This window comes from Ambystoma mexicanum, chromosome 9, assembly GCF_040938575.1.
Source record: "Ambystoma mexicanum isolate Mex_15411 chromosome 9, UKY_AmexF1_1, whole genome shotgun sequence".
Classification (NCBI taxonomy): domain Eukaryota; kingdom Metazoa; phylum Chordata; class Amphibia; order Caudata; family Ambystomatidae; genus Ambystoma; species Ambystoma mexicanum.
Window position 1 is genome coordinate 1,378,124,840 of NC_090931.1, and position 17,784 is coordinate 1,378,142,623.

General features: G+C 41.1%; 1 protein-coding gene across 1 annotated transcript in view; it reads left to right on the forward strand.

Moving 5' to 3' along the window:
• The window catches only part of LOC138489132 (contactin-associated protein-like 5), a 1,196,734-nt gene that overhangs the window by 847,226 nt on the left and 331,724 nt on the right, over positions 1-17,784 (forward strand). The window contains exon 12 of the mRNA XM_069616767.1: positions 7,673-7,792. Within this exon, the coding sequence (XP_069472868.1) occupies positions 7,673-7,792 (120 nt within the window). The remainder of the gene's footprint in view (positions 1-7,672; positions 7,793-17,784) is intronic.

Consider the following 17,784-nt stretch of genomic DNA (forward strand, 5'->3'; position numbering starts at 1 on the left):
GGGTGCAATTAGCTCATGTGCTGCTGGTTCATTTGAACATGCCCAGTGTGCAAATTAGACTATGTTATGTACTAGTATCCATCAATTTGAAGTGAACAATCTAAGCCAGGCAATCCTGAAATGAGACCACACATTATTACCCGAAACATGCAATGAGCTGACTCCTCGCTATTCTTCCACACAAAAAAGCATTGACATTTACATGTAGCTTGTCTCTCTAATTATTAATTTTGAAATCAAACATTGATTTTCCCCAAATTGTTAGTTTGGCTGAGGGTTCACTTACTCCTTTTAGCCCCATATAAAGGGCAGAGAGAACATTTTCCTTCCAGGGCCTGAGATTGGGTCATAGTCAGTTGATGCCAACTATTAACCCAGATGGATAAGAGCGGGCTATCTCTGATTATTTCATTAGATGGCCTTTGACTTAATTGAACACTTCATACTCAACACTAGGTTGAAGCGAGTTGCCAATTTTTCAGACTCTGCAGCTTCGTGGATTGCTTCCTTGCTCGAACACAGACACAGTAGAGTCTGCTCGGATATAGCTGAAGCTTCTCCAAGTGCCATTCCATTATGGTGTCCCACAAGGGGCTAGTACTTCTCCATGTATATACAATTTATTAATGGCTCCATTCTTCTTTATGTTAGAGGAGGAGGGTGTGGTATTCTCAAACTATGCAGATGACACCCAGTGCCTAGTTCCTTTGACGGGATTCCATGATCAGGGTGAGCTTGAAGTTAATAGAATTTGTAGTCTTATTGAGAAATGGATGTTGGACAACCATCTTGCCCTTAATAGGAGCAAGATAGAGTTACTGAATGTAGGCAGCTCACACGCCTTGCATTGCTTAAAACAGTCATACAGCTCTTTTAAGATAGGTGATGATAAAATAACTCCACTCCCAAAAATGAATATGCTGGGAGTCACTCTTGATTAGACTCTTAATATGAGAGCTCATGTCACATTGGTTGTGTCTTCAGCTGTCTATTATGTCAAGTTATTGTCACATTTGAGACTGCTTATTTCACAAAAAAGCACAGAAACCATCGCAAGAGCAATCATCGGAGCAAAGATGGATTATTGCTGTAGTTTACTAGTGGGTACCTGCATGCTGGATTTAAAAAGGTTGCAGGTTGTGTAGAACTGGGCGGTGAGGGTTGTTTTAGGGATCTCTGGGCACAATCACATATCAGAGGCCAGGCGCTCCCTTCATTGGCTGCCTATTGAATCAAGGATTACGTTTAGGACTCTAGTCATTACTTTTAAGTGCAGAATGCAAAAGATGCCATCCTATCTACAGCTCCATATTAATGATAAAGTCAATTCCAGAATCTTGAGATCTGGGTCACAAAATCTACTGCAGCAACTTAGACCTAGGACTTCTAAAGCAGAGAATGGTGCGTTCGCATTTAAAGTGCCCATTTTGTGGAACCAATTGCCAGGTTATTAGCACAACCACAAATCGCTAGTAAACTTTAAGAAAGATCTGAAAACTTTACTCTTCACCTGATAAGTTCCTTCTGGTATTGCCTCAGAATATATAGACCATGTGTAGTTAATATTTATGTTCTTATTTTGTCTCAGATGCTCCTTGTCCCAGAGTCTCTACTTATATGTTACGTTTATGTCTGCGACTTCATGTCTGCGGGTCTATAGTGTGCATTATAAATGCCATGTAATGTAATGTAAAAGGTCTGGGGCGCTGTGGTGGTCAGCGACCGTCCTGCGCACCCAACCATCAGCTCCATTTAATATTTTGCTTTTCAATATTTGCACGGGATGTTTGGTGGACCCAGGGCTTCCTCTACAAAACGTGTTCTTCTGTAGCCAAGCTTATGAGCATGGATTCATTTGAGCCATCACACTGACGCACAGCCCACCCCGCCCCCTGTCTCTTCCATTGGGACATGCAGCTCCTTCTCTGCAAATCTTAGCATTCATGTTTGCCCTGCGGTTTCTGAGGTCTGGTGAACAGTTTATTTTGAATATGGAGGAAGTGGGTGTAGTTCAGAATGGCTCCTCTGCATTGAACTCTACCATTCTGTTTCTGCAGCATGTGTGGATTGTTTTGGCTGATAAACACTGTAGTATTAGCTGTGGCTATGTCATAATTGAATGGTACTCAATGCATTGACCCTGAAGAAGGGCTGAGTCGTCACTACAAGGATTCATAGTTGCTAAATACTGGATGCCCATAGATCTCAGGTGAGCGCTCAACCTTTCGAGCTGTAACTGGGAAAATCACAGCTTCGAGAAGGACTGGCGTTTAGATGTGTTAGCAGGGAGACACGGAAGGGATCTGCAGCAGATCCAGCTCAAACATCGACAATGAAGACAATTCGCTCAATGCATTCGTTTGTGGGTTGAAACAGCACACTACTCACACCTCAGCTAACATAATTTGGTTTCCGGTAGACTGCACATCGATGAGAGCATAGGTTTGAATGCCACATGGACTTATTCCATTGTACACTCATGCGTGGTGTAAATGTGCATGGACTTAGTCCATTACTTTGTTCAACTTTGGCTCAGCCCAGAGGCAAACCACTGCGTTGTACTCCCTCTGACAACAACTCAGTAGCAGCAAGACTATTCACTATCATGGCTATACTTTACTATTTGTTCTGTGCCAATGTAAAGGATATCGGGCCTCATTACGACCTGGGCGGTAAGGGGTTATTGGTACCAGTAAGGGCACTGGTACCAGTAATCCCTTACCGGCCAATTCAGAGGTCCATTTGCGGGTCCTCCCTTAACGGCTGGTTTCACCAACCGTTAAGGACGGGACCCGCAAAGGGACTTTGGAGGTAATTACGTTACCGCAATTTGCGGTGCCGTAATTATCGCCTTCCCCATTCCCATTGAGCCCTATGGGGGCTCAAATGGGAATGGGGAAGGGCCATGGCGAATGGGATATTACCGCCCCCACAAACCTTGGAATGGGGTGGTAATTCCGCCATTCACCATGGCAGAATCGGTAGTTTACTGGTGCCAACCATTGCGCAAATCGCGCCATCGTTACCGCCCGGGTCGTAATGAGGCCCATCATCTTCATCAGCACTAGTGTGAAGAAGCAGGTCTCGTGCCCAGAAACATTTGTCATATTGTGAATCTCATTGTTGTTGTTAGAAGTGTCAGCTATGATTACAGAGGGTCGGTCCTACGTGCAGGTAGATAGATGCATGATAAGAGTGGCTTCCTCTAGAAGAGTTAACCACCGTTTGTCAGGCAGCTGAGCAGAGTATTCTAATTGTATGATGCAAGAGGTCCCATAGTATGTGGACTGCAGCTACTGGAGGATCATGTAATAACGAGTAGTAGCACCACCTGATCAAGCTGTGTAATTTGGCACCTTGGTCTTGTGATAAGAGGCCCATTCAGTGTTCCTGGATCGCTAGTTTGTTTTGAGATTAATTTATCAAGTTCAATGCGCATACGAACCATAATAATTCCGGGAACTCATTCATGCATATCATGTATTGGCTGTTACAAGGACTTTATTTGTGATAATAGGCAAACACAAAGAATTGGTGAAAAAAGAAACCTAAGTGTATAGTGTTATTAACTGCTATTATATATATATAAATAATAGCTTGTGCCACCACCGTGCACTGCTAAGACTAACACCCAGGATGATATCACAAATGTCATTGATGACATATATATATGTGGTGGCGCGGGTTATGGTTGCTTAGCTTGCCATAACTGTCGAATTTCTGGGGGTTTTCGGTTTTACTTGTAACCATAACGTTCCATTGAATTTCATAGATTTTTATTATTCCAATTTAACCATAACGTCCCCTTAACAAAGTTTTTATATATATACCCATCAAACCACAGAGTTTTAAACAACATGGTGTAGAGCAACTGGCCACTATTTTAGCCGAAATAAAAGAGGGACTCCATTGGAAACCACAACCTCCTTAACGCAGACCCATGGTGGACATCTTTGACTGTTGCAAACCGCAATTATAGCATGGATGCTGATGCATGACGCTACCACCTAGTGTATCTATTAGGTCCCTATGGGTCATCCTTAATAGGGATCTGATGCAGAGTTACTATGTGTATTAATTACCCTATTTGCCCGCCATGGACTACCACAGGTAAGGTGTGTGTCAATGAAGCCCCTCGTAGCCGACCACATCTTTTTCAGCACTTTGTATGCATTTGGACATCTAGTTTAGCTCGAATAACAGACCCATTAGGAAAGATTGGACATTAGCATAATTCGTAAATCTTAAAATTGCAATCAGTTTATATTCTTTTCCCAGTTCCAGGCATAAGTGCTGAATCAGCCCTTAAAGTGCATGATGCAAAAACAAGATAAAGTGCAACGATCTCTCTAAAGTGCAAAAGTCACAATAAAGTGCATAGTGCGGGGACATTGTGCTAAATTGCATTGGTTGTTTTTAAAGTGCAAAGTGCACAATTCAACTGTCTGAGATTTTTTTCCTCTTGTTAGATCCAAGTGCCTGCCATCTCGTCTCCTTTTGTTCTGGCTCGCCAGTTATTTCCGCAATCTCTACATTACATGTTAATAATCAAACTCTGGTTAAAAAAGACTAAATCTATTGTCACACACATATAAAAATATTGCTAAACAGACAACCACCTAGTGAAATAAAAATATGCTTCAAAAAAGTTTAAAACCAATATTACAATGGGTGTTTCCAAGGATGGAGGGGCAAAGATAATTGTCATCCTCCTCTTGATGCTCTTTCATCATTGGAAATTAAGCATCTTACAATATTAGCAGACTCGACATTTGCAGAATCACTCGGATTTCCTTATCTTGTTATATATAATGTCTGCAACTTACAGGAAGAGGGGAAACAGGGGAACAGAGAAGAGGAACAAAAGAAGAAGAAGAAGAAGAAGAAGAAGAAGAAGAAGAAGAAAAATGCAAGCGAAAAAGCATAAAACATCAATGGAGGAAAACAGAAGCAGGGAGAATCACTCAATTGTCAATTACTGGCCTAGAAATATGTAGAGTTCCTCGTCTATGTTGTGTCCATTAGGAAATTTACTTTCAAAGTCCAATATATAGCAAGTCTCTTTCTGTCTCAGTATGTTTTCTTTGTCGCCTCCTCTTGGTCCTGTCTCAATTTTATGAACACAAAAAAACCCAAAACTGCTCATGTTCTTGTCGTGGAACTCGACATAATGTTTGGCCATCGGGAAATTGGCATCATTGTTAACAATTGCCCGTACATGTTGTTGGATACGTGTCTTTAATTTACATTTGGTGCTTCCTATGTACCACTTGTTACATGCACAGGTCAGCACATAGACAACGTATTCCGCCTCGCAGGTAATTTTGCCAGATATAAAAACTGTTTGGCCAGTGATAGTATGTTTGAAAGAGTTCCGAGTTTTGGCGTATTTACAAATGTTGCAACGAGTACATTTGAAGAAGCCCTCTTTCTTATTATTAGATAACCAACTCGTCTTGTTGCTCTCTTCTTCGTGAGTCATATAGCTCTGCACTAAGACATCCCTTAAGGATCGGTTTCTTCTGAAAGTTATCTGTGAGCTGTTTTGGAGGTTTCTACTGAGATCCTGGTCCGCCATCAGGATTCTCCAATGGTTTGTTAAAATGCACCTGATCTTTGGTGCCTGAATATCAAAAGTTAAAATTAAACGAGTACTGTTTTTATCCATTTTCTTCTTTCCAACACGTTTGGTTCCTGCTAGGAGACTAGAACATTCCTTAGCTCTAGCTTTGAGATATGCTCTTTTGACCACTCTCCTTGGATATTTTTGTCTAGCGAACCCTTGAGCGGTGATTCTGCTCTCCATATCATAAGATTTCAAGGTGCTGTTGTTTCTTCGTAACCGGATAAACTCTCCGTAAGGGACACTCCATATCAGGTTTTTAGGGTGTCCACTGTGTGCATGGAGTGGAGTATTTGTCCCTGTGGTTTTTCTGTGTAGTTAGCTGGTTAACTTGTTGTCTACTATTCTCACTTTCACGTCGAGAAAAGTGATCAAAGTGCGACTGTGTGTTTCTGTAAACCAGAGATTATTATCGTTAAGATTGAGACGGTTGACGAACTCCATCCATCCTTGTTCGGTTCCCTTCCATACTATGAAGAGATTGTCAATGTATATCAGCCAGAGAATAATATTGTCTGTGTAGTCACGATTCATGTCCGTCCAGCCCTCCCTTTCTTCCCATGCGCCCATTGTAAGATTTGCATAGGCCAGCACAAAGGTAGTACCCATAGCAGTTCCTTGCAAATGTTTAAAATACTCATTGTTAAAAAGGAAAGTGTTGTTGGTCAAGCATAAGTCTATCATTGACAATACCATTTGAGTGTGTTCCAGGTAATTGAGGGATCGAGTCTGTAAAAAGTGTTGACACGCTTGTTTCCCATTTCGTGATCGATAGACGTGTACAACAAAACCACATCCATACTGGCTAATAGATATTCTTTCTCCCAGGGAATGTCTTCAATTCTTGATAGGAAGTCAATTGTGTCTCTCAGGTAAGATGGTAGTACCGAGACAAATGGAGACATAACTTCATCTATGTATTTAGACATATTTTCCAATGCGGAACCTATATATATATATATATATATATATATATATACACACACACACACAGTGAACCCTAAGGAAAGGAGTGTGTACAAATATGAGCATATACAGGGAAGGTATAGTAATAAAAATAAAACTATGAGAAAGTGCTGATAACTCTAATGATTATCTTCATGCACAGAAAGGATTGCTTACTTTCAAGCCTGTGACTTCCGCTATATATATGTTTCATATGATATGACTTGACCCTAAGTCTACAAATATAGTACCTTTTCAATTTTTACTTCCTGACTGTTACTGAAGAAAACTATGTGGCTTAGATGTGTCAGTAATGGAAAAAAGGGAGAGCCAGCCATGTGATGTCATCAGAGATGTCATCAATGACATGTGTGATGTCATCTTTGATGTCCTGGGTGTTAGTGTTAGCAGTGCATGGTGGCATGAGTTATGGTTGCTTATCTTACCATAACTGCCGAATTTCAGGGGTTTTCGGTTTTACTTTGAACCATAACGTCCCTTGAATTTGATAGGTTTTTAGTAGCACAACTTAACCATAACGTCCCTTTTAACAAAGTTTTTTTCACTGAATATATATATATATATATATATATATATATATATATATATATATATATATATATATATATATATATATATAAACAGTGGTTTATAAGCATGGATCGGGATTGGAATGTAGTCTTAATTCCATGACAAATGTGTTGCCACTGAGCTATCCTTCCTCCCCATAAACAGTATTTGTGTATGCCCCACTAGGTCTTGAAACGTTACTCTTGAAACAAAGTAGCAGATCTGAAACACTGAATTTACGTCTTAAGCAGAGAGAAATGACAAAACTCCTATTATGACATTTCTGAGTGCTGCGAGCAGGCAACACCCACCATACTAAGCAACATGCTGCTGCAATCAGCAATCATTTGCATGCATTACAATAACATCTGAGAAAACACTGCCGATAAAATCCTTCTGCTCGCTCACCCAAGGGATCATCTTATAAGTATACAGAAGCACACACTTTGTAATCTGAATTCTGAAGTATGCAAGACGTTTAATATAGACGAATATTCCATGAAATGAAATTAAATATGTGTTTCAATCCTTCAGCTCTTTATGAACCATCGTGTGAAGCCTACCGGTACCTTGGGAATTCATCCGGTTTCTACTACATTGATTCTGATGGAAGTGGGCCTCTCGGACCCATGAGGGTCTATTGCAATATGACAGGTAAGGACATAGATGTTTCTATGCATGTTTTTCAAGGGATTTTTTTCCAAAAAGTGCAATCTCTTCCAGTCATCTAAGCAGCTGAAAACATCTTGCATCAGACAGTGTACCCTAGATTACACACCCTGGCAAAGATTGTGGCAAAAAGGGTTTCCCTTTATGCATTTTTCATAAAAGTATGAATACCTACACATTTCCAGGTAGTCATTTGGTGATGTTCTTGGGAGACTGCACATAGTAAGAACAGATTTTAGATTGTACTCAAATTCAGTACTGTACAATCTTTGTGATTATTTGATAGGGTACCATGGACTGGGATGTCGCAAGAGGAACCAAAAAATAGGACTCTTCCTTGGTGCCCCTTTCAAATAATTAAACCACAAAAAAAGCGTGGTTCACAACAGTGCCTTGCCTAGAATAACTGAATGTAAAGAAACTTATACTATCAATAAGATTCCGTTAAACAAAATGATCTATTTCAAGTTACCATCATTGGTTTATTATGTGTCACCATTATGGCCAGATGGCCATTATTTGGCGTGAGCTTACTCCTGTTTCATGCTGTGATCTTCCTCAGGGTTCAAACACGTTTACTCATTGTTAGATTAACAATTAATTTCATTCAAACATATGCAAATAGTGTTAAGAAGTCTGGTGATGCTAGTATCCTCAACATGCAACAGTTTATTAAAATGTCCATTGTTAAATAAATCAGCAGATTCATCAAAATAAACAGAAAGCATCATCCATAAAGTGATGTATTAGAATATTTGACCCATAGCCAGATAATGTCAAAGCAAACTAAAAACATATAATAAACAAAGAGAAAAAGAGCCAAGAATTAGTAAATCATTCAATAACTTTTGAGTCCTTGTTAGCATGGGTATATATGATTCTGAATGTGTCTCTAGCTTCTTAAAATAAATAGTGAATTACATGATTCCACTTTTATTTAAGCCAAAAAGACTGCATGACTACATGCACACGAAAAATCAGTCTGTGCCCTGTTTTAGCATCACCACTACTTATATTGATGGTTGGTGCCTTTGAATGCAAATTAACCGGTATGTTGAGTGGATCAGTGTACAAACTCAAGACCTACCTCTTCAAGCAGCCTCTCCTCCTCAACACCCAGGCCATCATGTCACCCTCTGCACCATTGGACTTGCTAGATGCTGGCCAGCTCTCTCCTCCCCACCACCCTGTAGAGCTGTACCCCTCATCTGTGCTCCTCTGTATCCTATCCCTGCTGTATATGGGCCTCATTACGACCCTGGCGGAAAGGGGTTTACGCCAGCGTAAACTGGCCCGACCCCTTTCCGCCAATTACGAGTTCCCTTTCCGCCATGGGGATTTTAACGCCTGCTTTTTGCAGGCGTTAAAAACCATGGCGGTAAGGGAACTTGGTGTTAATTACGCCACCGTAATTTACGGTGGCGTAATTAACGCCTTCCCCACTCCCTTTATGCCCTATGGGGCAAGAATGGGAATGGGAAGGGTAAAATGGGGATTGGGGACTTACCGCCCCGCCAAGGTCGGAATGGGGCGGTAAGTCCGCCAACCCCCATGGCGGTATTTTCACGTTTCCGCCAGGACCATGGTGCTAATTGCACCATGGTCCTCCGCCGAGGTCGTAATGAGGCCCAATGTGTTTTGTTGTTTTCCCTGAAAAACGCTCCCTTGTGCACCTGTACTGTTGTATATCTCTGTAAAGTGCTTTGTTGTGTATCTGTATTGTTGTATACTTCTGAAAAGCGCTCTGTTGCTTGTCGAAGCTAGGTCTGCACTCAACAAATACAATAATAATAATAATAATAATAATAATAATAATAATAATCAACATAAAAATAACTTAATCCTAATGTGGCACATGATAACTTTCTTGAATTCTGTTAAGTACGCATCTAAAACGAGAAATGATAAGGATTAAATTAGTCTGACCGTGACTTATTTAATTCAACATATGTGATTGTGTGTGAAAAGCTCTGCATACAAACAAACACAATGCATAGCAGAGGTGTGTGCCCCTCCTCAGAGGCAGGCTGCAAATAAAATCTAAACAGGTGGACTGTGCTGCTGCCACTTAGGGGAGGGGGCAGAACAAGCCACCACGGAAAAACACTACAGCCACACACCACTATGTCCCAAAGCTGTAAACCCTGTATGCATGTCTGGTTGCATGTATTTATGTATTTAGTTTTAGTTTTTAAAGTGCCTTTAGCAGCACATCCATTTCAAAGTGCATATCAGGTAAAGGATGTGGGGGAGTAGAAGTGAGTAAGCAATCCCACTGCAGAGAGCGTTCGTCTTTATTGTCTTTATTGCTGCATCTTACATCCTATATAGCATTAGTATTTATTCTTACTCTAGTCATTTAAGGTGTATGTATATTTCCCTTATAGCTCGGTCGCTATGTATTTGTATCCCTGTAAACTTGTATTCCCAAATGGCCTCCACCTTTCACTCTACGCGGGCACAAGAACGCTGGCCTTAGTATTCAAAAGTGAAGAGGGTTCCGTGTAATTTCGCCGACCCCCTTTTTTCTGATGGGAGTTTTGCCAAAAAAGTTTATCGGAATTGTTTTTTAATTATTTTTGGAGGGTTCCCCCAAACCTCCTTATTTGTTTTTATTCCCCTCCGCCCCCAACCCTTTATTTACACTTTTCCACCTCCCAAAACATTTCGATGAACATTTTCGGCAAAACGCCCACGCCAAAACACATGTCGGAAAATCTGGTGTCGGCAAAAGGACGCAAAAGGACGCAATGCTAGTATTCAAAACTGGAGAAGAGGGAAAAGTGAATGAGTTATCTGATCTTTCATTAAATTACAATATATTGCAAGCATGCCAAGGCCAAGAGATTGTCAATCGATTGTCCCTCAGAGGTTTATTGTCTAGAATGGGGTAAGAGCAGTATCCTCTCTAAAAGGGGGAGTTCCGGCTAGGAGAGAACCATTCAATTATTATTAATATCCAGCATTATCCCATGATAATGAATTACTACATTGTAGTAAATGAATTACTACATTGTAGAGAGAGGGAGAGAGCGAACACAATGGAGGTGTTGGTGGAGCATGGTGTCTTGATGGGCGGAACCCAATAATCCAGGATCCCAGTCCTCATGCCTTCATACCATTCTTCAACTGAATTATTATTCTCGGATTCTTCAACCAAGCGACTCTTCACCAGTGTCCCTGTCATAGGTACACTGACAAGATGTTCTCTGCAAGGAGGCATGGCACTCACACAAGTTATTGCATCCCAGCCTTCAAGGGTAAAAACGAATGAGGGGAACTTTTCACCCTCTGTCACTGCATGTATGCCTCTGGCTGGCACGGTCTGCAGATCTGCTGGACATTGACAACCGTCACCAGACATGACCTTGAATCATCATTCACCCTCACATGTAACAACACTCTATTTCTAGAAACATACTCCCCTGATGCACCTGCACATCTGGAAAACACAGAGGGTTAATCAGGTAATTTGTTTGGGCTCAGAATGCCGCACACCCAGGTTTCATCACAAACAGAAGAAAAACACACATTAATGTACTGCAACCCTCAAAATGCCATGGAGATTGCTGTGTGTTTGTTTCTATTCAGAAGTGTGTGGAGTTTGTCAGCACTGCGTCCTCTCCTAAAATCCATGCCACAAATGTCCTTAAACCGTACCTGTGACTGTTTGTGTGCAGCTGAATACAACCTGGATTTGTTTGATGCTAGCACTGCTTATAAACTGCCATGTTCTAAACCTAGCCACCAGGAGGATAGCTCAGGGGCAACGTGTTCTCCTTGAAAGCAACACAGGTTCGATCCCTGGGACTGCGCTCAGAAACCTCTGGGTATTAAGCATGTTATAAATAACCAATTATAATTATAATAATTAAAATTAATATTTGTGCATTGAGCTCTGAACCTCTTGCAGCTGGGACGCATCTGGACTCTCTCTGGTTTGCTTATCATTCTGCTTGTGCTTTGCCTGTTCATTATCCCTGCTCCTGTGATGTCTTGCTACAGTTTCTACAGCAATGCCTTGCTGGCTCAGTCCTTCCCCCTCAGCCTGCTGCAGTGTGTTTTTGTGCTGATTTCCAGCAGCTCCCCGTCCCTGCTTATTAGCTGCACCTATGCAACTTCTAGCCTCTCCAATTCGTGGTGCTTCCCTTTTGTATCCCCTGTTACGCTATTTAGTCATAGTGGGCCTCATTCCAAGGGTCGGCAGTAACACGCCGGTGCTACCCATGGGTTGCCGCCGACCCACATACACTGAATCTGCCGCCTGATTGCCCAGTGCCACCAGACATTACAAGTCACAGCAGCGCGAGAAGTCAGGTGGTAAGTATGGTAACTCCCCATTCCCGTGGTGACCCATAGGACTCCCTGGGAGTGATGAGACGGAAGCACCGCCACTATTTTAACTGAGTGCTGGTGCTTCCGCAAAAAGTCCGCCTGCAGGCTCAGTTGCGCCCAGCAGGTCTGACCCTACCAGGCACCATGGCCCTTGCAGGCTGACTCATAGTGTGGCGATCTGGAAACAAGGGTGCCAGTAAACTTACTAATATCATGCATAACAAGCTCTTCCATTTCACCAAAAATGCAAAGGTTATCACCTTGTGCTGATAAAAGACAATATACCCTAACCCATTTGAGGATTGCTATGGCAGATGAGCACTGTTGCAGAGGACACTGTTGGTGTCGGTGTGCATATGGCTCCCAAGGAGGCACCAGGGTTTTAAATGAGTCATGGGCAAGTCATGGGCAAGGTTCCCTCTAATAATTTTTCTCTAAGTGCAGAATTGTTTTCCATGTGCCAACTGAATAATTATTTAAGCCACTTTTTGAGCATGCGTAGTTAGTGAGATGCCATCTCCGAAGAGTTTGGAAGGCAATTTCCACTTCCCAACAACTGAAATTCTTTACAAATCATCAACCAGTCCAAGACTTCAAGATATGCCATAGTACCTAACAATAGTACTCCTGCGCAGAGAGAACATGTGTACACAAAAAAAGCTTTGCATGCTGAGGATAAACAATGGGTTTATTGGTGGCTATTCATTTGTCAGCACTGCTCAGAGACAATATAGAAAGTGATTAATGCCACTGGGAAATATCTCATGTTTATGACAAAAAACAAGTATGGCTAATCACTGATTTGGCTGTCAAAAAATTCAGATATCCTGCAATGTTTTCGAATTGAATAAATGTAACTGAAAGGAATGTGTCAGAAAACATGTCAATAAGAGTGCATGTGACACTTTAATGGAGTAATTCAAGGGTCAGGAGAAAATGCATTTCATAATTTGTGTAAGGACGATAATTGCATCAGAATAACTGCACAACAAAATATGATGTTCAGAATTTTTAGCCTCTGCTCAATATCCACATTATGTTGGTCTGCGAGTTGTGACATTTACTCAAAACCAGCCTTACAGCTAGGAGGCACATACACCAGCCATGTTACTCCCTAAAAACAGGGTAATGTGCCCAACATAAACGGGAAGCCATGAACATATAGGAATCTAGCCCCTGCTTCTACCCACAAAGTTCCACTGATTTCTTTTCGAATCAATGGCCAGCAGAGCAGTGGCATTGATAGAAACTCAAATAATATTACTGCCCGATCTCAAGAGGAATTTTAAGGGGAAAGAACATATTCTAATAAGCATGAAATATCCCTACTGGCAAAGCCAAATACTTTCTAACTCTCTGAAAAATCTTTTGATTCCAAGTATGGAGTAAAATCGTATCAGAGCCCTGCTTGTAACCCTGACATAAGAAGTGAAAATACAGGGCACATAATACAGATTATATAGTTTTGCCCACCCTTGCTATACAAATATCAACAAGAGCCTAACTGAGATTTCCTCTGGTGCCCCGTTGAAGAAAATTACATATATTTGCCCTTTAAATCAACCGTAGCACTGCTCACAGGTACAGCATATTGAGTAGCTTCCTCTTTAACCAGGGATCCCTCCTCTGAAATTCATTGTCATCAGTTGAACAAGATGCATGGGGATGTTAGAGGCAATCAATGCAAACATGTGATTATATTGAAAAGCCCCCAGCAGCTGAGCATAGACAGAAATAGAAGGTGCAGTTTCCAAGACTATTAATATAGTTTCATATCCTTTAGCAAACAAACATTTCCTTCACTGTACTGTAAAAACATCTGATTTTGTTTTCGAAAGATGCTGATTTGTACTTCACACCAAGGGAGGGTTCTCCTGATCCCTTCCACCTGGTTCCCTCCCCGGCTCCTGTACTAGCCTCCAATATTAGTTGACAGGGCTCTGTAAAAAGTGAGGGATTGTAGCAGTAAAACACTTACTGGGATATATGCATACCCACAATACTTTGCAAGCAAATCCAATTGAAAGCCTCATAATGAAATTATGTGGAGTATGAGAAAATGTCATAAATCTGCATGTGCACAATTACTATGAAGTACATACAAGATTGTTTGCAACATACCCCACCTTTCAATTGTTGGGTAGGATAATACAAGGGCTCAGTTAAAACTCCATGGAACTCTGAACATTTTGAAATGTTGTGGATTGTGTGAAAAATATTCTAGTTATCTGAATATTGTTGCACTCATTTTATATACGAATAATGCCAGGCAGAGTCCATACCAATTATCCCTTGCAGGCCAAGTAAATGGTATTGCAATGTTGCTCTCCACTTATAGGGTAATGTCAGCAATGCTAAAGATGACATTTGCCTACTCAAAATCCTTACAGGGCAAATTCATATTTTAGTTGTATAATGTGTTAACTTGCAAGGGGGGCTGTTCAAAGTGTGTTTGTTGACATATGTACAAAGAATAGGAAATATGGGATGAGGTTACACATTGTAGTAGCCAGTTTACTTAGTCAGTATCCAATATTTGAGTTAAAACTTGGGTTACATTGTGTGGGCAATGTTTTTGCTAAGGCACCATGAGTAACAGAAATTCTTGTGCTTCAACGTCATTCATTTTATGAATGACGTTCAAACAAAACAAGACTAGCATCTAATCTGGTAACCTTTTGCAGAGCTAAGGTAGGCAGATTCCAGGTTGTTTGGTAGTATCTGTATGTGGCCTTGGGCGGAGTTCGAGTCATGTGGTAGAATCAAGTTTAGGAGTCATAAGTGGGGAGGGATGATAATTTGGTTAATGTGTGCAGGCATATCTTTGTTATATGTTCTGTTCATCGAGCCACTTTTTCATGTTTTAACCTCTTGTCAGTGTATTCTGTTTTTAGAGGTTTTTAGATTTTTAATGTCAAACTTGTGTAGTAGGTCCATGTAAAAAGGTTAGACCAGAATATCAAGAATAGTTAGCATTATATATCTTCATTCTGAGAGAAAGCAAATATTAGGTAGCTGCTGTGGCTTGTCCCTTATTACATCTTTTTGAATAGGTGGGAATTTTCTGTGTGCGCTGCTAAAATTCTTTTGAGCGGCACCCAGAAGGAAGCTGGGCAAAGGCACATGCGCACAGCTTAGAGGCAACATTGGTCATGGGTCAAACTTCTTAGGTCTTAAATGCTTCCATTTGGGGCAGGGGTGCTAAATAATTCCCAATTCCAAAGCAGCTGACCAAAATAATTAAGAATTTAGCTGCACAACTTTCAAGAAAATTGGGGTAACATCATACAGTTCGCCATTGGTTCTCTACGGTAATGCATGAAATACATCCAGTACAATTTATGATTCAGGGCCAGTATCAGCTTGTGAATATGTTCAATGGAGGAGCCCAAAAAAACAGAGGCATTTGGCAGGTCTCTCCCAACACAAATATGTTTTAAAATAATGTTTGAAGAAAAATAAAAAAGGTAAACATCTAGTAGATGCCATGCCTTAAATTGCAAGCAGGTGCATTTTACACGATTTACACGATTTACACCAACAATCATTTTAGAGTCACCATGAACCACTTGCATGAAGGTAAGCCCAAAATATAACTATGGGACAACCACCCCTCCTCCCCCCCACCGGCTCTGCCACTGGATGTGTGCATTAGATTAAAAGAATGGTTAAGTGAAGGAACAACTTGATTCCAGAAGTGCATGGTTAGGATAGTGCAACAGACCTCTGAAAGTGGCTAAGTTGGGAGAAAACTTTCTCTGTCATATTAAAAGACAACCCCATTTGTCATCAACCCGTAGACACAGGGGTTTAATGTCTTTGAATAGACAGAAAAAGAGAACATGAGGAATCATTCATTAGGACTCATTATAATTTTGCAGGTAATTCTGGTATAAATAATGTTAAACATGTTTATTGTTGCCACCAATTAACATGGTAATATCATATGCATATTATGAGCGTGGTAACAGTGGTTTTTGTCTCGATTTTCAGATTTCAAGGCATCCCATCGCATTTTGGAGGAAATACACTGCTTGAAAAAGAACCTGTTATCAACATTGCCGGTGCATCCGACATGCTGTGCTCGCGGGTGCCTTTCTGCCTGCCAGGTCTGACCTGGCGGGCAGAAAGGCACCCGCTAGCACAACTTGAAGTTTGATGGTCCGGGAACTACATTACCGGCAAGCTTACCGGTACCGTAGTTCCCAGACCAGCAAACTTATAATGAGGCCCACTGTCTTGTCCAAGTTGAATTATTTCAACTCATTACTGATTCGTGCCTCAACCAACAAAGGAAGTGTCAGCTACAACAAAACAATACAGTTCGCATTATCAACAAACTCACAAGACGAGAGCACATCACATCTCACAGGATCAACATACACTGGTTACCTATACAACAAAAAAATGAACTTTAAAGTAGTGTCCATTTTACATAAATGCGCGCATGGAGCTGCACCATCCTACCTGAAACCTCTGATTCCACAATACTATCCCACTAACGCTAATCAAATGCCCTAAATACAAGCACTAAAATGGCCTGGAAAGATCCTTCCCTGTCAAAGCAGAAACATTCTGGAACTCCCTTCCTGCCGCAGTCACAGGGGACGACAATTTGAGTACCTTCAAGAAAGTCCTAAAAACGTTACTGTTTCAGTAATTCCCCTTTTTCCCCCGGGTCAGTCCTTCTGGCCCCTGTCCCGTCTTTGATGGATCTGTCTTATGTGAATGTGTTTCGCACCACGATGCCTGTAGGCTTTTGGTGCAGTACAAAAACAATAAATAAAATAATCTGTGCACCACAAAAACACATATTAAAGATGGGCACATTCTATGGGTTGTTGCATTCCTTGGGAAATACATACCTCCGTTTTGGGCCTTCTTTTAGATGACTGTTTGCCCTGGTTTTCTTCTGAGTCTTGTTCTTTGGGATTGTCACACAGTGGCTGAGAGACAATATGTAATGGCATTCTATCTGAAGATTATAGTGAGCAAAGTGTGCTAATTGGGCATCATTTAATCGCGACAGTGGGCAAGTGGCAGACATTCCCAATAAATAACAGCATATATGGCTGGTGGCTCTCTCTCTACAAGGAAGGCCTTTCACTTTTACTTTATTGTGGGCCCCATTTTTGCAGTAAATAATTCCACAGGGCACACATGTGTTACATGTGAAACAGGATTGGCATCGTAGATGAGGTGTCATTGCTTACTGTGAGACACTTGGGGTTGAGGGCTATGTTATGATACTTGCTATGATGCCAACTTTTGAATGATATCATTTCTGCTACACCTGACATGTTGGTAAATTCTGTGTGTCATATCTAACGAGTTGACTGCAAGTATTCCCTGAGCATGTTAGGCATGTTAGGGTCTTGACAAAAAGATCACAAAGACCACAATGTTTCTTGAGTATCAAAATATAGGTTTCAGAAAAAAAAAAAACACAGGTTAAGAAACTAGCAGAGTGCAAGTGGTCTGCTTACACAAACTGTTTCTGTGCTGTATTTGTGTGGAGAGATTTGCATGTGCCACCACACATGATTGGCATTCCACATAGAACAAACACATCACTGCCACATTGTCATCATTCAGGCAGCACTCAGGCTTGATCTGCATCCTTGAAATCGAGGGATGGACAG